This window comes from Polypterus senegalus, chromosome 1 (assembly GCF_016835505.1).
Source record: "Polypterus senegalus isolate Bchr_013 chromosome 1, ASM1683550v1, whole genome shotgun sequence".
NCBI classification, from domain to species: Eukaryota; Metazoa; Chordata; class Cladistia; order Polypteriformes; family Polypteridae; genus Polypterus; species Polypterus senegalus.
The window spans coordinates 157,446,007-157,470,820 of NC_053154.1; the positions used below are offsets into that span (position 1 = coordinate 157,446,007).

General features: G+C 38.6%; 1 protein-coding gene across 1 annotated transcript; it reads left to right on the forward strand.

The window, feature by feature from the left end:
• The first annotated feature begins 5,034 nt into the window (after positions 1–5,034).
• On the forward strand, positions 5,035–16,392 carry adipoqa (adiponectin, C1Q and collagen domain containing, a). Its single transcript, XM_039760926.1, has 3 exons — positions 5,035–5,141; positions 10,903–11,180; positions 15,500–16,392. Exons 2-3 carry the CDS (start codon positions 10,922–10,924, stop codon positions 16,036–16,038), a joined length of 798 nt encoding a protein of 265 aa, XP_039616860.1. The 5' UTR covers positions 5,035–5,141; positions 10,903–10,921; the 3' UTR covers positions 16,039–16,392.
• The last annotated feature ends 8,422 nt before the right edge of the window (positions 16,393–24,814 follow it).

Genomic DNA, 24,814 nt, shown 5'->3' on the forward strand with positions numbered 1-24,814 from the left:
CCTCTGTCAGACATCTTGCGAGGAGCAGCTGGTAGTGGCCAGTTTATGGTAAAATGATGTTCTTTCCACTTCCAGATTATGGCCCCAGCAGTGCTTACTGGAACATTTAGAAGTTTAGAAATATGTCTGTAACCAATGCCATCAGTATGTTTTGCAAAAATAAAGTTGCAAAGGTCTTGAGAGAGCGCTTTGCTTTTACCCATCATGAGATGCTTCTTGTGTGACACCTTAGTAATGAGAAACCTTTTTATAGGCCATCAATTAGGACTAAACCAGCTGATATTCATTTGCACTGATATGGGGTAGGATTGCTTTCTAAATACTGACAGATTTCAGCTGGTTTATAGGCTTTCTGTTCCTATTTGCACCTCCTTTTCTTCATGTGTTCAATACTTTTTCCCTGTGTCATTCCACTTTATTACACATAATTTACGAATTTATTTGTTTTGATTTCTTTGTATGTGTGGATTGCTTGGGTTGTTACCAACATCTGGTGTAAATTTCAAGTCAATAGCCCCATTAGAAATATATTTACTGAGAAAAACTTTGACAAGTTCAGTGCTTATTTTCCCCACTGTATATATGCATTTATCATACTTTTACAATCTTTGTGTTTATCAATAAATTGTATAATTCCATTTCTTAAAATGAGTGTGCTTCAGTTACCTTGATATAAGTCTAAAGGCCGGAGAACCGCCTCCTACAACAGAGAAAGGTTAAGGTAAATAAAATAGGAGCCTTGCGGAATTATTTGATTAATTACTGGCACTGCCAAAGGCAAAACTGATAATTAATTAACCATGTTACAGTTTCTTTTTCAAATCCCACATTATAATGGTGCCCTACTGTGTGGTTGTCTTATTGATTATTAATCAATCAAAAATCCATACAACTCTTTTTTTACCACAGTAACAAAAATAAGCAAATTTTAATTCCAAGATCAAAAGATAAGACGAACACTATAAACAAAATTTGCATGCTGTTGTGCAAGGCTAGGTTTCCCATTTTTTCAGTATGTAATAACTTTTCTCGATTTTTTCTCATTGATTATTCTGCAAAAATACATTTTAATTTCTTTAACTTCTCCTAATTTGCACTTACTAAACTATATTTAGTGTTTTCACTTTTTTAATAAAGCTCTATTAACACCATCACACTTTCACTCCATTTTCTCATTTTGTATTACCAGAGTAGAGAAACAGAGTGTGAAGTGTTCACAATCACACTGGGATAATCTAGACTTGCCATTAAGTCTAAACAGCAAGGCTTTAGAAATCCTCCTTTTACAAACTATTCTTAATTAAACTTATAAAAGCTATAAGAACCAATGGATCTTCTAAAACAAATATTAAGAACTGGTTAACTGCTGTAAGTCACTTCAGGAAGGAGATGTAATTATAGCATTCATTAGACTACAGTGACTGGGTTTGTGATGAGGTTGACACCAGTGTGTTTTTGTTTTATTTTAAAATTTTCTCTGCTGCTTTCTTTTGTTTTCTTTCAGCATAGTGCTTATTGAATTTTATGTTTTGTATATTTAATATGATACTGCTACCTGGAAATGTTCAACATTATCACATAAAAGAGTTCATGCAATACACAAAGGGCTACTCAGCTGAGAATTGCAAGAGGTTCAAGTTTTGTGTAGCAACAGTAGTACCACTGCTAAGCCACCATGCAGTCTAGCACTACAGCTGGTATTGCAAAATTGCATAAACTAACTTCAAAGCACAAAATTTTTTATGGTGTAATGTGTTTATTGTCGCCAAGAGATGCCCAATACCCAAGCAAAAAAATGGTATATACACAGAAGGTCAGTTACAACAGTGATTGATATGATAAGCAATTAATTCGATTGATTACCTCTCCTTCCAGGGTAACCAAATTAAGATTTATACCATTATCTGCCTTAGTTTTCCCCAAATTACTAGGAAATTACACTGAAAATTGAGCAAACACATTTCTTCCATGCTACACTTATACTGCTTATTAATATATATATATATATATATATATATGCTTATATATATATATAGACTGTATATATATATATATATATATATATATATATATATATTTATATATATATATATATGCATCTAGAAAATAACTACATTGTAAATATACTTCATGAAACATCTACCATGAATAACTTTAGTAGTTTCTGTTGTTGCCAGATTTTTTCCCAATATCATGTATGATATTTGATAATATCCTTAAGTAAATAATTAAATAAATCACATGAAACAAGGAGTGAATCCTAAGAGTCACTTCAGTTGCAATTAAAAACTGAAAATTCAAATGAATAAAATTAAGTTTTTTATTATGCATCCCTGCATAGTCTATCCTTCTAATCTAGTTCAGTGTTGTGTATGGGGCGTGGGAGGGAGGGAAATGTTTATGAAATGAAGGCAAAAGGAAGGAAGGCAAAATGTATAACATTGTGTATTGCATGAAAAAAGAATAAAGCATTTTAAAACTGGCAGTGCTTGTTTTAAAATGCTCCTTATTACATGTTCTTAGAATACTATTTCTGCTTACATTTACATTGTAAATGTCATTGCTAATTTGGGTCACTCCCTTCAGATAGTCTTTCACAGTATAACAAAGAAAAACAATGTTTCATCTTCTATAGCTGTACCATTCTTTCAATAATCCACAAAGCTCATACATTTTGGTGTGCTGTACCTCTCTACTAGACTGTTTGCAATATCTTCTTTCCTTCTACTATAGCTCTGTAGTTCTGGTTTGATACTGTCACAAAGCACATTTTTGCTATTGGAAGGTCAGCCCTAGGTTATTAGTTGCAGAAGACCAACACTTCTCCTTGCCTACAACACTCTAGTGTCTAATGGGATATCTGCTGGTTTTCTTCCAGTCCACTACTGTATTTCTAGTCTTCCCTCTCTCTGAATGGTTCCACTCTTCTGGAATTTCTAAACCCAATTTGTCATTGCCTTCCAAGATGTACATAAGTATACAGAAGCATAGCTAGATACACAAGGCATACAGGTAAAAGGCACAGAAATTCATAACATTTCAAGTTAAATGCTGTACGCATATTTTGTGCATTTCATCTTAAAAATGATATCACCATCATATGTAAATACAAGTATGTGCCTTATAAAGTGGCTCACTTTGTGCAATATTATAACTGTAATGCAAGTTTACAGTGAGGTAATTGTACTTAGTACAAACAGTTCTACAAGGAGCACTTGATGAACTGATTGATTGCGTTTATAGTTCTTGGGGTGAAACTGATCCTGAACCGTGAGGTCCGTAGAGGAAAAGCTCTGAAGCGTTTGTCGCATGAGAGCTGTTCAAATAGGCAACATGGCTGAGGCAGCGTGTGCTTGATGCTGTATACCCATAATTCTCTTTCCAATCAGCTGCTGTAGAGCTGTGATTCAACACTCAGATACAGTGATATAAATACTCCAAGTGGTGCAGTGAGAGTAATATGGAAAAAGATGACAACCCCTAACGGGAGCAGCTGAAAGAAGAAGAAGAAGAAGGTGCAGCTAGAGTACAAGGCTAAAGCAGCTATGGTATTTGGAATAGTTTGGCTATTCTGTGACCATTATATTGTTACAGGTTAATTACAATAATTAAACTAATAAACAATATGCGGTTAATTTAAGTGTATTTATAAAGCCATATCAGGAATGTGGATCTAAAAAAGAAAGGGAAACCACACTGGAACAAAAGCACTGCTTTGACACTGGGTGCCACCAGTTTGCAAAACCGAACAGAGAACTTGCGTACAGCAGGGTTTAAGCTACTGTGAAAATGTGCGTGGCTTTACGCCAAGTTTAGGTTTTATTCATCGCAATTTGAGTGTGGAAACAGGAGTACGCTACATTTTTGTGCATACGCACCATTTATACATGAGGCCCCAGGTTATCATCGTCAGGAACTTACAGCATTCCTCTATCCTGCATTCACTTCTACCCCACTTTGATTCTCATAATTTTAAACTTAAGCTCTAAGTTATCGCAGACAGGCATTCACAGAAAATCTAAGTTATCCAAGTCCACATTAAACTTTAACCTAAAGTTCAAGTTATCACCGACAGGTACACACAGAAAGTCCAAGTTATCCAAGTCCAAGTTAAAAGTAAACCTAAAGTCCAAGTTCAAACCTAAAGTCTAAGGTTATCACTGACAGGCACTCTCAGGAAGTTCGGTTTACAGTATACAAGTCCAAGTTAAACCTAAACCTAAAATCCAAGTAATCAAACTTAAAGTCCCAAAGTCCAGACCTAAAGTCCAAGTTATTACTGACAGAATCTCACAGCAATCCTCTTTCCTGCACCCATCTCTAGCCCACTTTGATCCTCATAATAATAAATCTAGAGTACAAGTTATTATCAATAGGCGCTCACGGCAATCTTCTATTCAACTTCCCTCCCAACCCTAGTTTGATCCTCACAATTATAAACCTATTCAAAGAGCCCTAAATAAAAAGCTTTATAAAAGAAAACTAATCCGGCCTTACTGGCCTGGTTACTCTTTACGTGGAGTTTGTAGATTCTCCCCTGCCTGTGTGGGGTTAACAATTTTCTTCCATAGCTGAAACATGCAGTTTATTTTAAATGGACCCATTACAAGTGAGTCCAAGTGTGTAAGTGAGTGTGTCCAGGATTGACTGGTGTGAGAAAACTGGTTGGACATTTGGTATTTGTGTTTAATTTTTTAAACATTTTTATAAAAGCAAGGACAAATTCTGTTTGCAGTCATTAAGCCTTAAGTAGCTTTATGGACTTGTCTGCCACATTGTTTCATAGTGTAGCAGAGCAAGACAATAATTTTACGATTTTCCAGCTCATCTGCTGGTCAGTTGCTGGACATCTAAGTTTCTTTTAGTATTTAAAATAAATGAACATGTAAAGGCGTTATAATTAAAAGATTTATTGATGGTTTGTTGGGCCACAGTTGTTGGGGGAACATGAAGCCATAGTCAGGCTGGATTTGCCTGGTGCCCTTTAAAAAAATGAAATCACTTTGGGACAGGATAAATATAGACTGACAGGCACTAAGTGCACATGGGGGCCTGCGGTTGAGAGACCAGCTCACTTCCAAAAGTCTCCTCGTCGGAGCATCACGGAGCAGTCAGAACGGGAAACAACAGCCATCACGCAGGTACGGTTGGGGCGTTTGAACGTCGACGAATGCTGTGGCGGTGCCATTGCGTAGTGAACGGTTTATTCTTTCCTGTTGCAGTTTAATCAAGTTGTTTTCCCTTTTTTATTTTTATATTACCTGCCTTTTCTCTTCGGTTTTAAGTTGAAGAGATGCACAGCGTCGCTCGGCTCTCTTTCGGGTGTCTTTTTTGCTGTCTTATGTGTCCTTCACCCGCGAGTCTCTGGACGCGGCCTCGCGCCCGCGCGTCCGAGGCGGATTATGTTCACTTTAACGTGGTCGGTGTCGCGGCGTTGGGTTACTTCGGCTTCTCTGATTCGATACGAGACTTAATTCTTTTGAAAACTGAAGTCTTTTTAAAAAAAAAAAAGAAAAGAAAAAAAAGGGGGATTTGAAAGCTGCTTCACATTTTGGCATAAATGATGACAGGATGTCAGGCTGTACAGTCCTAACCCTGTGAGCTCACTCGAGAGCTATCGGACAGCAGCAGGTGTTACTTTAAAAATAGACGCGTGCATACTGCCCTCTCTTTCATTTTGTCATGGAAAAGCAATTCTAACCTTTGCGCTATTTTAGTACCAGCCAGCAACTGTGGTCTCACAGGCAAAACACGCAAGGAAGAAGCAAATCATATGGCTGGCATGTGGCACACAAAGAAAATATGTGGAAACCCCTGTGGAGAATGTGCACTGACATGGCCCCAAGGTACCCTGACATGAGATGGACACCAGAGAGTGGTTATTGGGAAAGCCTTCTTGAAAAGAAGAGTCATTAACATTTTCCAAATGGGGGCTTTAAACATTTGGAGTAGACATCTGTTAATCACACAACCAAAGCCTCTTTAAAGATCCTGTACGTTAGCAATAAATCAATCAATCAGTAAAGGGTGCTGAAGGTAACCCCAAACATATGTTGTAATTAAAGCCTTTGGTTAAGACGTTGTAACAGAACTAACTGACTAATAAATACACCAAGGTTGTCTTTGTGCTCCAAGATCTCATCATCAGTGCTTTGTGATTCTTAAGTCCAAACCATGTGTTTCTTAAGCTCATGTTACACAGCAGTAAACTGACTAAACAGATGCTCTCCGGCAGCAGCCTCTGTTCTAACGTGTTGCCTCATTGTCTTTGAAGAATATATGCTGGTACTCCGGAAGGTGAAGAATAAAATACATTGTAAACCATCTCAAATTACTGATCCTGCTTAGTTCAGTTATAGGGATGTTGGTAGAGACTGGCCCAGCAACATTAGGCACAAGGCCATAACAGAGCACATTATCACTCATCATTAGACCAGTTTTGAGCATCCTATTAACATAACTTTAGCGCCTTTTTTGGTGATGTGAGAGGAAAACTATTATACTGACTTATATTAACAGTTCATAAAAAACAATGTCTGGTTCAATCAATCAATCAACATTTATTTATATAGCACATATTCATACAAAAAAAATGTAGCTCAAAGTGCTTTACAAAATAAATAGAAAAATAGAAGACACAATAAAAAATAAACATAAGTCAACATTAATTAACATAGAATAAGAGTAAGGTCCGATGGCCAGGGTGGACAGAAAAAACAAAAAAAAACTCCAAAGGCTGGAGAAAAAAATAAAATCTGTAGGGTTATATGGTTATAGCACTACTATATGCAGGGCTGGTGCCACCGTTAAGGAGACTTAGGCATTCACCTAGGGCACAGATCATAAGGTGCAGGCAACCTAGCTGCACAGGTTAGCTACCGAACAGTCAATTGGGGCACTATAAGCTTGGCCTATGGCACAAAATAACAGCATGGGCACTGACTATATGACGCCAGATCTCAGTAAAGACTCTTTTTATGCTTAGCTCCTAACTGGTGGAATAAGACGCCCACCTCCACTCATTTTATTATCATGTGTTTAAGAAACATCTGAAGACTCTCCTGTTCCATGAATATCTTTCCAACTGATAACGGTTTTGACGCAAAGTCCTTTGTAGCTAAGAAAAGCAAGTAGCTAGTCTTGTGTTGTTGGTTTAAAGTTCTTCATTTGTAATGGCCAAGTTTGTTACCTTGTCCTGTAGCACTTGTTTCAAAACAGTCCCCAGATTAATGCTTATTTAATTATGCGGACCCATTTTGTAAGTCGCTTTGGATCTGCTAAACAAGTAACTGTTAGTGTAGAAAGATAATGAATAAAGCATTTTTCCAACAAATATTTTTAGTACATATTTTCATAAGTGGCAAATATCATAGTTGTCATACCCTTCCCGTATGGTTTTTTAGCTGCATAACACAGAAACAAAGTTTCATCTTCTAAAGGTCTAGTATGCCTTTAGCAGACCAGGAGGTGTAAGAAAGCATTTTTACAGTACTCCTACATACTTTTTAATTAAAATCCTTTCTGTAAGCATGTTTGGAAGTGCCAATGAGCAGATTTATGCATTGCTGCAATTAAAATGAAACTCAGACACTGAAGTCTCCAAAGGGAAGTTTACTCAGGCATCTCTGTAAACCCTAATGGGAGTTGCAGTCATTAAAAATGAGAAAACGTTAAGAAGTGCTAATTTAGGGCACTGATTCCTAAAACCACTCGTACTTCTTTAATAAGGGTAGCCAGGACATACATGAACATTTCTAGGATTTAATGTGTGCTGACAAAACATCAAAATGTGAATATACAAGAAATAGAAGTCCATTGAGAAAGGACATTCTATCCTTGAAATGCATTAGGAACTCTTAAAAATATATTCTCCTTGGCATGCAGTAGGAAGCAAAAAGAAAGCTGGTATATGCTGTGTTTGCAACGGGTACAGGTCACAAAATATATTTTTTAATAATTTTTTTCAAACAAATGCAGATGACCTGCCATTACAAACAATGCAGACATACTGTGAAAAGTAATTTATTCTAAAATGTAATGTGCACAGACTAATAAAAATATGGCCACCTAGAAAGGCAGATATATGTCAAGCCTGCAATAGTTGTCAGTAAGCAATAAAAAATAAAAAAAAAAACTCCTTCCAAAGACTGAAAATTCATAGGCTTTTAAAACTGGCAAAAACAGGACACCCTTGGGATAAAAGGGCCTTGCTAGTTAAGGTGGAGTTTACTATGATTGGTGAAGCCAGCTGAGAGAGAGAACTGGGGAATAGCTGTCACCAAGTAGATATGTGAGTGTGGGCATTTGAAGCCAAAGTACTTAATGTTAGCAGCCTCAGTACAAACAGACCCATATATCTGGGCCTAAACTCTTCAACATTCTCACATCTCACGTTGCATAGGGGCAGCTGAATCTAAACAGGGCAATAATCTTACTACAGGAACCCTACTTTAAGTAAATAATGGACAGCTCAAAAGTATGAAGAAGATGATAACCAATATCAGTATTCTGACTACCTGAAATTAAAAAAGTGAAAATATGTATTGGATTTTACAGCACCTCACAATGATTTTATTGTCAGCATGATTTTGTTAAATAAATATGTTAAGCATATGCTGCTATTTACAATTTACAATCTTTATAAATATTTTTCTGATAATCGTGTGGTCTTAGAATTTGCCCCTTTCATTTGAAGAGCACATGAGAGCTTAAGGTTTATGGATGTGGTGAGAGAGGACATGCAGGTGATAGGTGTAACAGAACAAGATGCAGAGGACAGAAAGATATGGAAGAGGGTGATCTGCTGTGGCAACCCCTAACGGGAGCAGCTGAAAGAAGAAGATAAAGTAAATGTGGATATAGCTTCTTGACACTGAATAGTCTAAGTCTTCCTATTGTTTATTTTTGTGTTTTTGCCTCAGTAGGAAGGGAAGCAGCCAAATGATTGCCTTGCTAGGAGGCAGTCAGCAACAATAAGGTAAGATGCTGCTTGTCAACAGAAGAGAGGTGCACAAAGCAATTACTGTAATATCTATAAATGCAAAATTGTTTCTAATAGTGACATGAGTATTAAAAAAAATAGATATAACTTGAACTTGCAAAAGAGTTGATTGAGATCTAGAAATCAACCCTGACCATTGTAGATGCCACATGGGCTGGACGGGCATCCCAGCCAGGAGAGGGGATGGTTTCTTACCCGGACAGGAGACTCCTAATAGGCAGATAAGCATCCCGGCCAGGGAGGAAGAAGGGATCAAACCCAGAAGGAAGGACCAAAAGGGATGGACAGCCCACTAGGAAAAAGAGACATCACTGGAGGCTTTTTATTCACCCAGCACGCTAGATGGCAGAAGCCCTGGATGTCGATGCCCAGTAGGAAACCATCAAGGCATGCTGGGAAATGTAGTCCGGCAGAGCAGACCTGCTGGAGTCACTGGAGATGGTGCTACAGGGAGACAAGCTCCCTGTTATAATGGACTTCCGTGTGACCCAGAAGGACTTCCATCGGGCAATTACTCCCGGGTCTGTAATAAAAGAGGCCGCACTCCCTTATCCGAGTGAGTTGGAGCTGGGAGGTAGTGGAGCAACGCTTGAGTGGAGAAGGGTAGTGCGGTAGGAAGAAAGTATTATGGAGAGAAAACCTGTGTTTTGTGTGACATATTCGAGGTGATTTGATTAATAAATGTACCTTTATTTGAACCCAGGATTGTGCTTGTGTGTTTGTGTTGGGGTTTGGGCTTGCTGGCGCCAAGGTTTTCATCACACCTTACCTGTTTAAAATTTTGCTCTACAGTATAAAAACAATGTAGTTAAGAAAACCATTGATTTTCTAACCAAATTATTCAGTCAGGATTTCAGGGAGCTGGTGCTTATTCCAGCAGCTTTGTCCACAAGGCTAGAAGCCAACCAGTTTTGGGGTGCACTCACTCACACTGGCCTAATTTAGTGTCTCCATTTAACCTAAAATATATGTCTTTGGGGCACAGAAGTACAGCTGAAGCTCCCAAAGAAAAAACATTGCGGAAAAAGGCAGAATGTGCTAACTCCACACAGGCAGGATCCAAGCCAGGGATTTGCAGCCAGGACTCTAGAATGGTAAGGCAGCAGTGCTAACCATTCATTCTTATGTAATGGTTACAAACAGAATGAAATCTTTGTTGACAATGTTTATCCTGTCATCCTTTCTGATTTGTTTTGTGCATCCATAAAGCTGTTTCAGTCCTATGATTGAAATCACAGCTCTCACTATACGTACTGTATATACACCTTTAAACTACTAGATTGCATCAGATGAGTCTGTTGAAGGATGATTAGTGTGCTGCTGCTTACAGCAGAGGTCAGCTATTATGGGTGCCTTTATTTTTAAATAAAACGCAGAGCCTAGGATGTCATGACACCAAGGGCCACTGGCAAGTACTGTGGCCCCCATGGCTTTTAACTTTTGTAGAGTATTCCAGAATGAACTTAGACAACCCTAGATCACGAGTACATGACCACTTTCTGCTAGTATTAATTGAGTCTTTAATGTGTTTAGACTGCAGTCAGATAGAATGATGAGAAAACTGAAGGCGAGATAACAGTGTGTGGTGATAATATGGAGACAAGCATTTAGAAAAGTCACCATATCTGAGGTGAAAGATGCAGAAGGACGGCAATTTTTGTCTGTGTTTTGTTTTCAATAACTTTTTTAATTATCCTGTGATATTCCTTTGGTGGAGACGAACATGGTTTTCACTGATAGCAGTTAGCCCGCTGCCATGTTGTTTTCAAAATGATTTTCCAATAGAATATGATTATCACACCATGAGCCTCAATGCTGGCACTTTTTTAAAAAATATTTTCTTGATTATGTTACTATTTTAGAGATTTTTTAATTAAGCTGAAATGCTATCTAATTTGCAGGAACTGAAAACTTGGGAGAATGAAGCTGCTTTGGTCTTTTCTAGCACTCCTTGTGCTGTCAACACACCTTTGCTGCTGTGAAGAAGTCCACACTGAAGAGGCACCTGACTCTGAAGAACCTGTTGAGACTGGTGAAGATGCCAGTCACTCCCCAGATGAGAGAAAGCCTTGTGCTAACTGGATGGGTGGAGTGCCAGGAACTCCTGGACACAATGGTGCCCCAGGTAGAGATGGAAGAGATGGCCGTGATGGACCAAAGGGTGAAACTGGAGAAGCAGGTAAAGATAGATGAGTCCAGCGAATAGATTAAAGGAAGTAAAATCACTATCTTCTGTCAAGTGAGACAGGATAAGTCAAACTATTTGTCTAGGGAACCAATAAAAGAATGCATTAGTTTCTGATATTAAAATTGGGTTGGTCTGGTGAATTGATTAATATGCATTAATTTGACAATCCTTTTCTAAAAGGAATAAACTAGCACTTGATGGTGTGACAGACTGCAGAAATCAATATATAGAGAATGATACACTGTTGAAGACTAACTTGAAACTGAAAAAAATGAATCTTTATTGATATACTTTAGCATAATTAATTTTAAGCATCCCCATAAAAATCAAATCATATTGTAAGACTTTAATACAAATAAATGAGCAGCTACCAGAAGGAGACCACTGTGTCATTATTGCTTCTCCTTTAAATTTGTGTTCTGTATGAGTCAGATAAAAATAGTCATCCAAAGCGATTAAGAAAGTTTCTCCTGTTCAAGAGCAGTGCTTTTTAAAACATCTGCCATTTGTGCTGTGCCCCTTAAAAATTTTTTCTAAAGTTTTTTTTAGGTTAGTGAGAGGAGTTAATGTCTTAGCAGTTACTCATCATGCATTTAAATAGTTTAAGTGTTTTAATTATTAAGTATTAAGAATGTCTTCAAAATGATAGAAGTCATGGGTGTATGGAGAATATATAATGCAGATTAGAAATGTGTAATATAAATTAGGATAATGGCAAAGGCATACTAAGTCAGATTTTGCTACTGTAGGCTTCAGACATGACATCTGGGTACTGTAACCTCCGCAATTCTCTTCAAGAACGACTTTCACAAGCATTAGTGCTCATGCCTCGCACAGCCATAGTTCTGAATTCATACCCTGGCCTAGGCATTGTCTGTGTGGATTCTGCACTCTTGCTCCCCACTATCTTATAATATTTTTTTTCCCCCAAGCACTCTCTCACATACCAAACATGTGCAGGTTAAAACCAGTATCCCAACCATGCTTTGGTTCATGTGTGCTGCTAAGGAAGGCTCCAGCTTCCCACAACCCTGTAATGGAACAAGCAGTTTGGCAAAATAAACAAATGAATAAATAAAAGAACACAAGTTCCACATCACATCTGACAGACAGCTTGGATAAAGGAGTCTGATGAATTAATTGATTAATATAATAATTTGATATTCACACAGGACTGCCTTTATGATTTGCTTGTAGTTTTTACACTATATAAAGACATCATTGCACTAGGAGTATTATTTTTTATATCTACGTATTACAATATATATATATTACATATCTGTTTTATGCACTTTCATTATTGACGCTTACGTCAAAACAGACCACAGATAATGAGATATGATATGGGCTACCTTGTGGTGAATAAAGATTAAAAATGGAAGCAGTTTGAAGTCCAAACTGTAATAATAGATTTCTAATGATAGTATGCAGTGTAGAAACTATTCTTTTAATGTCTTAGGACGTTAGATAAACTCATTCGGCATGGTGTTCTTTCACAATGAATGTTACTGAAGAAAGATTATATTTCATGATAAAGTATGCTATGTAGCACTTTGAATGGAACAAACTACAGACTCATAATCTTTTTCGAGATTACATGTCCTAATAATATGACATCACTCCAGACATTCAAGCAAGGCAATCAGTTCAAACTTTCATCAACCTGAGCCCCAAGTCCTGTATTGACCGGCAGAAAACGTCCAATTTTGAAATCAGCATTTCTTCTCAGGCAAGTTCCAGTGAGTGGCATGATAAAACTAAGATAAAATGACAGCCCGTTGCATTGCTACACTTATCTCTCGTTAGGATGTTATAGCGAAATCCAATTGTTCCATTTGAATAAAACAACTGAAGTTCTTTGTTCAAAGTAAGTCTTAATTCAGTCACCTTCTAGGGCAGAAGGCAGTTCAGCAATGCTCCATTTAGCCCCACTGTTGTTTTATAAAATACATTACAAAGTTTTCTTGGTCATAACAAAAATTTGCTTGTGAGCATGAGAACGCTTTGTGCTCTAGGAACCAAGTTACCCAAACTATTCTATAAAATTTTTATTTACCACTCTGATCATAAAATAGGTCATTACGATAGCAATCGATGAGAAGAATTTATAATTAATTGCACAATTAGGGTATTTGAGGGTTCCTCTAGAGTGCCTCTTTATCTTGTACAATTTGGCTCAAAAACTAATCAGCCCATCGTCATCTCATTATAGGCTTAAGTTTTGAGTGTGGTATTTTTCTATTCAGCCATTTTAGCTCTAGACCGTCCTCAAGAAACTGTGACACATACACACACACACACACGCGCACACAAATAGACACACACCCATCAATGTCAAGATCAGTCGAAAACAGTAGATCAAAATACTTGAAGAATGTAAAGTTTTCACTCCTGCCCCATAGATCAGGGGTCGCCAGCTCCGGTCCTGCAGGGCAGCACAGTGACTTCATGTTTTCATCCCAACCCTTTTCTTAATGAGCGACCTGTTTTTGCTGCTAATTAACTTCTTTTGAACTAATTTTAACTGACTTGCTCTTGAAGACTCAGACCCCTTCATTGTTCCTTTTTCCTTAATTAGTAGCCAAACAATAATGAGATACATAATGAGCCAAAACAACTGGTGTCCATCATACAATATCTGAAAATAAAAAAAGATGAAGGTCTCAGGAAGGTTAATCTGTTCAGGTCCTCAAAACATTTTAACAGTGCTCTTAGAAAAGAGAAAATCAACAATTTTGGAAATGCACCACAAAAGCAGCAGCAAACCACAAAATTAAAGAACAGGTTTAATTAATGACAAGAACTGGCACCTCATTAAGCAGCTGGTTGGAGTGAAATTGGTTGGAGTTTGAGGCCCTGACTTAGTTGGCCTTCTGTTGGCTCATTCACTTCACATTTCATTTCTGTTTGGGTGCCATTTAAGAAAAGAAATGAAGCAATTCAGAGGAACGATGAAGAAATTCAGGGGAACAAATCTTAAAAAGCAATTCAATTAAAATTGAAAGTTAATTAGCAGCACAAACAGGGCACTCATTAAAAAAAGGATTAGAATGAAAACTTGCGGCCACGGTGGTCCTCCAGGACCGGACTTGGCGACCCCTGCCATAGATGATAGGTTAGCGATATCATGCCTAAAGGGACTACGAAACCTTAAATCCACTGGTGTAGCTAGAAATCAATTTCAAGATTGGCCAAAGTATGAAGTGTGGGGTCAAATTGAATCTGGAATTTAAAGAGAATGTTTTAATTTGGGGTAGCACTAGCGCTGCTGCCTCGCAGTTAGGAGACCTTGGTTTGATTCCCAGGTCCTCCCTGCGTGGAGTTTGTATGTTCTCCCCGTGTCTGCGTGGGTTTCCTCCGGGCGCTCCGGTTTCCTCCCACAGTCCAAAGACATGCAGGTTAGGTGGAATGGCGATTCTAAATTGACCCTAGTGTGTGGTTGTGTTTGTGTGTGTCCTGTGGTGGGTTGGCACCCTGCCCGGGATTGGTTCCTGCCCTGTATTGGCTGGGATTGGCTCCAGCAGACCCCCATGACCCTGTGTTCGGATTCAGTGGGTTGGAAAATGGACGGATGTTTTAATTTTGAGAATGGTCTTAAAAATTACTAGACCTCTTTAGGTCTCAGAGTACTATATTTTAAATTGCGTTAATTCTGTGTTGCTTACTTGCCTTATATAACCAGCCAGCAATGCCTTTCATTAAAGTAATTGACATGTTATTTTATTTTAAGTGCAGCAGAGATCTGAGCTCAAAACATAGCAATCATAAACATGGGACACACAACCAATTGGGAAGGCCAAACAAGGAATCAACATTGAGTAAACAAGGATTTGTTATCAGTTAAAACAAAATGATTTGTTTCCTTATTTTGTGATTTTGATTATCTTTATTTGTATTTAAATTCACCTCGTTCTTAAATAAGATGACATTATCACAACACTAATTGCTGCAAGACACCATTGCAATAGGGATATGTCTTTAGACGAAAAGCCAAACTCACACCATGACAAAACTTACTAAGTGACAAGCAATCATGTAAATAATAAATAAAATATTGAATATAGAAAGCACATTGTTGAAAAGAATTGTTCAGAATAAGGCTAAATACATTTATTTCAGAGGGGATACATTGAAAATTGTTGTTTATATTTAAATTATATGTGTGCAAACTGCAGTATTTCTGTCTGTTAGTTTTTGTGCTGCTTTGTATTACTGTGTTTTGTATAAATCTATGGTGTGCTAGAAGCAACACTTGGAGGTGGATCCATATACCTCAAGTAACCATTTCCTACTCCTTCTTTTTACTTCAGGTCCTGCAGGTGAGAAAGGAGATATGGGGGAAGCTGGTATCCCAGGCCCTGAAGGACCTCGTGGATTTCCTGGAACCCCAGGACTAAAAGGAGAAAGGGGTGAGACTGCAATGCTTTATCGTTCTGCCTTCAGTGTGGGCTTGACAGATCGCATCCCTCTCCCCAATGTGCCCATTAAGTTCAGCAAGGTCTTTTACAATGACCAAAGGCACTATGATGACAGCACTGGCAAGTTCCGCTGTGTCATTCCAGGCGTCTACTATTTCAGTTACCACCTCACAGTCTACCTAAAAGATGTTAAAGTTAGCTTGTATAAGAATGACAAGACCGTGATGTTCACCTTTGACCAGTTTCAAGAGAATAATGTAGACCAAGCCTCTGGTTCAGTTGTCTTCCACTTGAACTCAGGAGATGAAGTGTGGCTGCAAGTGTATGGAGAAGAAGGCTATGCTGGAATCTATGCAGATAACCTCAACGATTCAACCTTTTCTGGATTCCTTCTCTACCCTGATATGAAAGTATCAAATGGAGACCGTTAAGTATAAATGTGGAGAGGACATGCCAGCTTTACCATCTTCTAATCTGTTTCATTCAATAGCAATAGAACATTCTGTCAACGAAAAAGAGGAACCAAGGGTGTGAATGTCACTCCTTAAAGTTGATGGCTATTTTCTGTTTGTGTAAAAGTAATTGAGGTCTCCTGGGTAGGTTATGCAAAGTGTACCAAAGAAAAGAAATGGTTCTCCTTTCATATTTTATATGATTTTGGCTTCTTTTCTATATTTGGATGCAAGAAAGCAAACTGCAGTCTATATTCTCTGTTTCTTTGTATTTTTTCAGCATTTGCACAGTAATTAAGAAATAAACATATGGCAGAAGATGCAGCTCTCATATTGCGTATCTCCTGACAAGGGTTGCTTCATTGGCTGCTGCACATACACTACCAACCTAAAAAAAAAAAAGCTGATCTTATTCATGTAGGGGATTGGTCTTCTTATGTGCATGGTAGTGGTGGCAGTGACTGCACTTGTTTGCAAAGCAGCTGTCTAGGCGTGTCTTTCTACTTCAGATTCAAATCTTTGGCCTTTGACCAAGCTTGCTGCACATCAAAATTCTGACAGATACTAGCACAACAACACTCCTGACTCTTTATCATGTTCCATCCATCCATTATCCAACCCGCTATATCCTAACTACAGGGTCACGGGGGGTCTGCTGGAGCCAATCCCAGCCAACACAGGGCGCAAGTGAATGATTCAATTCAGGTTGTTGATCAGAATGTGAACATAAAACACAGTCTTTCTCTGTCACAATGGCACAGTCGACTGAGGTCTGATGTTGTAGGTGATGTCAATAAATTATGTTAACTGGAGTTTTTAGATCTGTATGCATTTCAAGTTTCAGTAGCAGCATTTCATCTTAAAAGTTAGTGTAATAATATCAGAAACTGGGTAATGCTAAAATATGTCTATTACAGCAGCAGCTAAACCTTGGTTGGCATTCTGTCACTAAGCATGCATACTGTATACACACACCAAGAAAAGGCAATTCATGAATCTAATATGCATTAAATAAGGAAAGAGAAAAGCCATATTTAAATGGAGAATAAGTACGGAAGGATACAATTTTAATTTAGCCGAAAGCATCATATAGAGTACAGCCAAACCCCTTCTTTTTCTGAAAGTGCTTTTTCTAGTAGAAAGTGGTGAGGAGCAGGATACTTACTGGGTACAAAGCAATAGTGAACCATGGACGGGATGCCGGTCAATTGTCAAGAGCACACACATTCATGCCAGTAGAGTCACCATATAAAGTAATATGTGCGTCATCATGAAACTGGAGTATCCAGAGAAAATCAGGCAAACCCCTATAGACAAGGATTTAAACCTAGCACACTGGAGTAGTAAAGCTGTAGCACAAACCCCTGCAATGCACATGTTAATTCATCCAACTTGAACCTGCTTTTTTTGGCCTTTAAGGTTGAAACCAAATCTTGGAGGGAAATCAGTGCACTGTAGGAAACACTCAAGCACAAAACTAGCGCTTACATATATAAGAAGTCTTATTTACAATTACAGATTAATATAACATACCAATTAGGTAAACCATTTGGTCCATCAAGCTCACTTGCTGAGCTAATAGCTAACTTGTCCCGATATTTCATCCAGATAACATTTAAAGGTTATAAAAGTTTCTGCTTTAACCACATGCTTTAGTAGTGTGCTCCAGGTTCCCACAGCCATTTGTGTGAAAAAGTGTATCGTGAATGCCACACTCCTCCTTACTTATCCCTCAGTGTCCCCAAGTATGCAGTTAATTATTTAATTCAATTAATTCTAGAGATAGAGAGACAAGTATAAATTTCTTAAACACAGAGATCAGATGATTTGTTTTATATACATACATGTTAAAAAATACCCTTTAAAGAGTGCTGGCTGTGCCCTTTTATTAATGTTTAAAAAAAAGGTCAGTCTTCCACCCATTTGTTTTGAAATTAATGGTGGGTAGCAAAAGGCTACCTTGAATATTTATGACTAGGGCTGTTGGAAAACGTCTGGAAAATGTAAATGCCATCAGCTGACAATGAGGCAACAAGAATTCTAACTAAATTGCGTCATTAGTAACATTTTCTTTGGTCCTTATTTTTAATTGGGGCCTGTTTTTAGCAGTACACTTGCATAAGTATGGTACAGAATCTTACCAAATCTAGATTACAAGTAACAAAAATGCTAAATATTGAATTCAACATCTCTAGCGTCAAAGGGTTTGAATGTAAACAGTAGCAATCTATAGCCAATCAGAAAGAAACTGAAATTCCGATTCATGTTTTTTTGCTTGTTTGTTTTATCTGATAAATCCTCACATAATAACAAAAAGTCTAGAGTCCTCCCTTTATACAAGACCAGCTTTTCCAGTTTTGCAGTAAAGTTCAAGATTCATTGTATCATGACAAAATTGACCCTTTGTATAATGTAATTTGTAAAGGGGATGTTAAACTAATCAAAATAAGTTAAATAGTTTTAAACCAATTCATTTTCTAAACTTGTTTTTCCATTACAGGGCCACAGGTTGCCATGATTTATTCCTCAGGACGCTGGTCCCCACATACCAACACTAACTCATAATGAGTCTTTGGACTTAAGAAGAAGCAAGACTAACCAAATAAAAATCCACGCGTACAAAGAGAGGACATACAAGTAATAACAGTCCGGAATAAATTCAGTAAATGAATAAAATCAATACACCACTTGTTAAGCAAATTGGCATCTGCAGACCAGCAACACACGAGTGACAGTAGGTGTATGCGACTGTCTCAAGTAATCTACCGACATCCTGTGCAGAGTTGGTTTCTACCTTGCCCCCAGTTCTTCTGGGACAGGATGTGCACCATGCAACCCTAAATGGGACTAAATGGATTGTAACCTGTAGAGGGGGGATTGGGGGCACTGTACCCCAAACCCAAAATATAGTAATGCCCAGCACACATTTTAGGACAAAATAAAAGGTATTAATTTATCCTCAAGATATTTCCAACAATCATCTTCCTAAGGTCAGCCAAAATACACAAAATAAACAAATTCTTCCCCCCTTCTTCCTCCTGTGGAATGTTGCCCAGAGAAGTCTCTTTTTTATGTCGGACCCAGGAATGCCTCCAGGGCCATGCCATGTCTTCTGGGAAGTACTTCCAGGTCATAACAAAAAGAGGAAGGTCCCCACTCACCCTGACAGCGCCATCTATTGGAAAGTAAAGACACTGACAGGGCTGCACTTCTGGACTATTACAATCATCCCTGCAGTTGTCCTGAATGGGCCCTCATGGGAAGACCATTGCCACCTGGTATATTGGGGACTGAACTGCTCCCGACTCTTGGCCATCATTGGTCCTTCCATTACTGGATACCAATGAGACACAAAGTTATATTCTTGTTCCACTGGCCATTCTGACTGTCGTTCCTCACCAGCTACCTGTCTGGGCTTCAAACTTATTCACTTTCCCAGCCAGGATGCCTGTCCTCCTCCAACAGGGTTCATTGATAAGTGGATAAATTAATTAATAAAGTTTTAAATTAATCCATCCATTTAATTAACTTTCTTAATCGAATTACTGGGTCTCATGAAGCCAGGATTTAACCTGCTAGCATCAGGTATAAGGTAACAACTATCCCTTGTAGCCAGGTTCAGGATTAATAGCTCCAAATCTGGGGTACCAACCAGGTCTCCCCATTTAATGCTCAAAGGTCGAACAAAAAATAAACACACTTGGGTGTACTTGGCCTCTAAGTACTTGGGCTGAAAACAAACTAAATCAGTTGGCTAGTTAGCCACGGGTATCGGTTCAGTTTCTCAGGAGCTCCGTCTGGCAGGTAGCTTTTGTGAAAATAGAGGCTTCCTACTATGTTGACCTCTAGCACAAAATCATTTTACACTGTTTTGGAGCTAAGACTTAAACTACAAATCCATATGAATAGTAAGTATCCTGTCTTGGAGGTGATAGACAACATGTTACATTTGTAGAAAGTTACATTCATATAGCCTGGTGTACTGTGAGTAGCTAGCACATATAAATAAGAAGTTCACTGTACTGTTTAAAAATGACAATAATGATCCCATAAACCTATACAAGTATATCACCCAGTTCATTTTATTTAGACTGATTAACTGTTTCATTGATAACAATCAGTTATTATAACAGGCCAGTAAAAAGATTTTAAACTTTAAACATGCCAAAATTGAGGTTGTGAAATAAGATTGGCCATGGAATGTAAAAAAGACCCATCTATTAATGATTGAAAAGCAATATATTACTTTATTGTATAAGTAAGTTTATTTTATCTAAGCAGTTCAGTGATTTTTATTGATTTTTTTTCAGACTTACATACCTTGCATATTTGAAAAATTTAAAGTACAATGTTATAAAATAAGGATTTTTTTCATGCAGTGAGAAAGCAAACATGAAGCTTATCTGGAAATAACTTCTGGATTTAGTTTTTTTTTATCCACAAATCCTAGCAATAGGAGAAGTGCTTTATCTAAAACAAAATGTCTTTGCATATGTTCTTACTTACCCTTAGCCTGTTCTGAAAAAATAACCTGTACAGTCTTTTACAGAAAGGCAGAGGTTGAACACAGGTTAGTGTTTTAGGAGACATTCTAGAAAGATGCAATTCCACCTTGAACATGGACAGTCATCGGCAGTGCTGTAAAGGATACACATTAGCTAAAGTTAAATTTTTTAAGAAGTGAACCATGAGGGCATTTTTGAGCTTCTTCCTCTGTTGGGGCAGAGTGGTGGCTCCGTGGCTAGGGATTTGCACTGGTAATCGGAAGCTTGCCGGTTCAAATCCTGTAAATGCCAAAAGTGACTACTTCTTTGGGCCCCTCAGCAAGGCCCTTACCCTGCAATTGCTCTTTTCCGGGTATGATGTTAATCTGCATCCAGCCCTGCATGTAGGCCCTCCAACCTGCAGGGAAAAACCTGGGGGTTGGTGGCAGAATTGGCACTCCGGCCACCATAGAAAAAAAACTCACACTGGTTCCATTCCATCTAAACTAGTGTGGTGCTGAGGTTGCACTCGGGTCCTAATCTGGAATCTTGAGATGATTTGTCATGTGGTGGGTGCAGCAATCCGCTGTATCAGCACAAGCTCTTAACCCCTCTCTCCTCTCTCTTCCTCTGATGCATGGAAAATGTATAAAAAATTCCAGAAGGTGGTGATTGTCGGATTCCAATCACATGGCCAGAGACATCTTGGTTTTCTGACATGTTGAACTTCAGGCTCTCGTACGCATTGGTGTGGACGCTTAGGTTAATCTGGCTGAAGTTCTTACTCAGAATGGGCAAAAACAGCACAGTTTCCATATTCAGGGTCAATGGTTAACATTTTAAGGCAGCTTTGTCGTGGCTTTAAGGCAATGTACTTATAAAGTGCAAAAGATACAAAGTGTGAGCAGATAGGCAATTGCTTCCCACCAAGACAAAACTTGAAAATGAATGTGTTTTGCTAGGTCACCAAAGAACAGATTGATTTACAGTACCTATCCATTACAATGGCATTGCCCAATGTTTGGGATATCTCAAGGTGGAACGGAGTCCACAGGAAAATATATCCATTTCCCTGTGTGACTAAGGTTTTCTCAGAGATAGTAACCCTATTACAAGTCATTGAGATGCTAAAAATGAGGGTCAGTGAGTCTTGGACTTTTTAAGAAAGAAAACAATCAGTGCTGTCATGTGGTCAGTAGCTACCAAGGGACAGTGTTGTGGATTGGTCAGTGGGATTTTAAGGTGACCCGATAACCCTGAAAGTAACTCCAGAAAGTTATATAAAATTAGATCTTTGCCAGGATCAACTTAAAACCTGAAGAAGAAGCAAAAGGAAAGACTTGCTGGATGGAGTAAAGAAATAAAAATAGATGTTGGGGTGGCACGGTGGCGCAGTGGTAGCGCTGCTGCCTCGCAGTTAGGAGACCCGGGTTCGCTTCCGAGTTTGCATGTTCTCCCCGTGTCTGCGTGAGTTTCCTCTGGTCGCTCCGGTTTCCTCCCACAATCCAAAGACATGCAGGTTAGGTGGATTGGTGATTCTAAATTGGCCCTAGTGTGTGCTGGGTGGGTGTGTTTGTGTGTGTCCTGCGGTGGGTTGGCACCCTGCCCAGGATTGGTTTCTGCCTTGTGCCCTGTGTTGGCTGGGATTGGCTCCAGCAGACCCCCGTGACCCTGTATTCGGATTCAGCGGGTTAGAAAATGGATGGATGGATGGATGTTAGTGGGTCTGCGGTGGGCTGGCGCCCTACCCAGGGTTTGTTTCCTGCCTTGCGCCCTGTGATTGGCTCCAGCAGACCCCCGTGACCCTGTGATTAGGATATAGTGGGTTGGATAATGGATGGATGGATGTTAGTGGGTAAAACATATTTTCAGTAAAGCAGAAGTGATAATATTTTTTTTCCTCCCCCTGGTTAGCTCACCTTTTGGTGAATTACAGTAAAATAGCAATTATCTCTATACTTTATACTTTGGTGTTGGTGCTGGCACTGTTCTACTATTATTTTGCTTGTTAGAGTTCATCAGTGAGTTAAGTATTAATCCATGAGGAAAGTATACAGACAATTCTAGATTTTAAAAGCTATGTAGGACAAAATATAATATACTGACAGTCTAGGGGCTAAGAAGTTCGATTTAAACTCACTGGATCCCTGCGTCCTAAAAGACAAATTTATCCCGGCAGGGTGAATTCATATGGTTTTCCCCATGAAAGATGCAATATAAAGACAGGAATTCTCAGCACATGCTAGGAAATTTTTCTTCAGTGTTCCAAGTGAAATATTTCTGGAAGTTAAATCCATGTGACTTCTGAGGCAATTTGTCACGTTCCCTCTTGACGGCAGCAGAGGTCAGTCAAAGCTAATAAACTGCACACTCTTTCAGTGAAAGGCACCTGCAGTTCTGGCAGTGCTGACCTCCAAAGCTTTTTGTTGAGTTAAGCATATCAAGGAAGAACATCAATTAAAAGGAAGATGAATACTATTTTAATAAAGCTCTACATAGTGCAACAAAATAAATTATAGTGTTTGAAAATGTTGATGATCTATCTATCTATCTATCTATCTATCTATCTATCTATCTATCTATCTATCTATCTATCTATCTATCTATCTATATGAGGAAACAGTCAGTCAGTCATTATCCAACCTGCTATATCCTAACACAGGGTCACAAGGGTCTGCAGGAGCCAATCCCAGCCAGCACAGGGAGCAAGGCAGGAAAATAAACCCCGGGCATAATTGTAGAACCTCTGCCAAACTGTAGAAAAGGAGTCAGACATGCCTGAAGACCTCGGCTAGCTAGTAGCCTCTCCTCTAATGGCCATTCTACAAATGAGTCAGTGCTGGGCCGGCCAATCTGATGAATGGACCCTTCTACCCAATGATTCCAATGCTCCTTTATCTGAGATGCCTTTTCTATAGACAAGCATACATTGTAGTAGAGCAGTGACACCAAGTGCCACATGAGGGTACCGAGAAGAGAAACAGGGTTGAACTATACCCTAGTAAGTAGTGTGGTTGTCATCAATAAGGGGCTACATAATAGACTTGAGCACACTGTCTTCTACCAAACGCTCATTGTCCTCAGTGAAGAACATCCCACCCTAACCCCATCATTACTAAGATCAGCACCTCTGTAACCGTTACTTGAGATCAAGCATTGCCCCACAGGTTCAAAGGTCTGTCTTAGACTAAGTGACTTAACCGGCTGAGTTAAGAGAAATGTCAGTACAGGCAACTAGTGACATTGTTAACTATGGGGTCAATGCTATCACTGCACAATAAAAGGTTTGCATGTTGACTACTGTTAATTTCTCCTCTCCTAATGAGCCACCACTATGACAGTACATACAATATACTGTAATATTATGTTCATAGCAACCACCAAATGGTGTGATTCCTGCACACAAAACCTCAGAATGAGAGTACAGACCTCAAACTAGCAAGCAAAAGACAACCTAACCTGGAACCCAAATGGCTGGCTTCTAGCCTGCACAAGCCCAAAAATGGTGCTGTGGATTTTACACTTAAAGTCTCAAAAATGTCCTTAAAAGAAGAGAAAGAGAAACACATTTGAAAAAACTGTTGCTCCCAAAGGACAAAAACAACAAAGTTCCTAATGTTTAAATATTTATTATAGACCTTGCCAAAAAAGGAAAATAAATGTAATGACTTTAAGGATAATGACTGTATAAAGGTCACCTCTTACAGCTCTGGTTTATTAATGTTTAATTGTGAACTATGTGCTTTCTTTCATGGGCTTTTAAGATAAGCATTTCTGGTTTGGTCGTTCCTCTTTTTCATATCTGAATTTGACCTTTCATTTATTTTCTTCTAGTCCTTCCTCATAAAGAGTTTCTGGCTTTAATTTTAACTTTAGTGCAACAGTACCTAAAATTAATGAAATAACAAGACAAGGCACCTTTTGTCAAATCCTGTATAAGTGAATAAAGAAAACAAATTTGAGTCTTCCTCAGACTGGAGAGGCAGATCCAGGTGGCCAGACCTGGGAAATGATTTTTAAGGAGAGCAGCTGTCAATATTATTTTCTGCAGAAGGAAGAAAAGAGAATCCATTATCACATAGCGAATAATTACCATCACCAAGGCCCTTAAAATGTCACCCATGTGCACAAGTGTGACACAAAGCAACAGTCAAAGCCAATAAATCCAATAACATAAATCATAAACAAGCATCAAAAACAAAGACACAATGGCAAAGCTGTTGATCTCTCCAAAGCTTTGGTTTAAGTACTACTAGGTTAGCACCCTAGCT

Excerpts from the sequence above, each read along its gene's own strand:
- adipoqa (XM_039760926.1), top strand. The coding sequence starts at position 10,922 with ATGAAGCTGCTTTGGTCTTTTCTAGCACTCCTTGTGCTGTCAACACAC. Across the intron at positions 11,181-15,499 it reads GGGTGAAACTGGAGAAGCAG|GTCCTGCAGGTGAGAAAGGA; the intron begins GTAAAGATAGAT and ends TTTTTACTTCAG.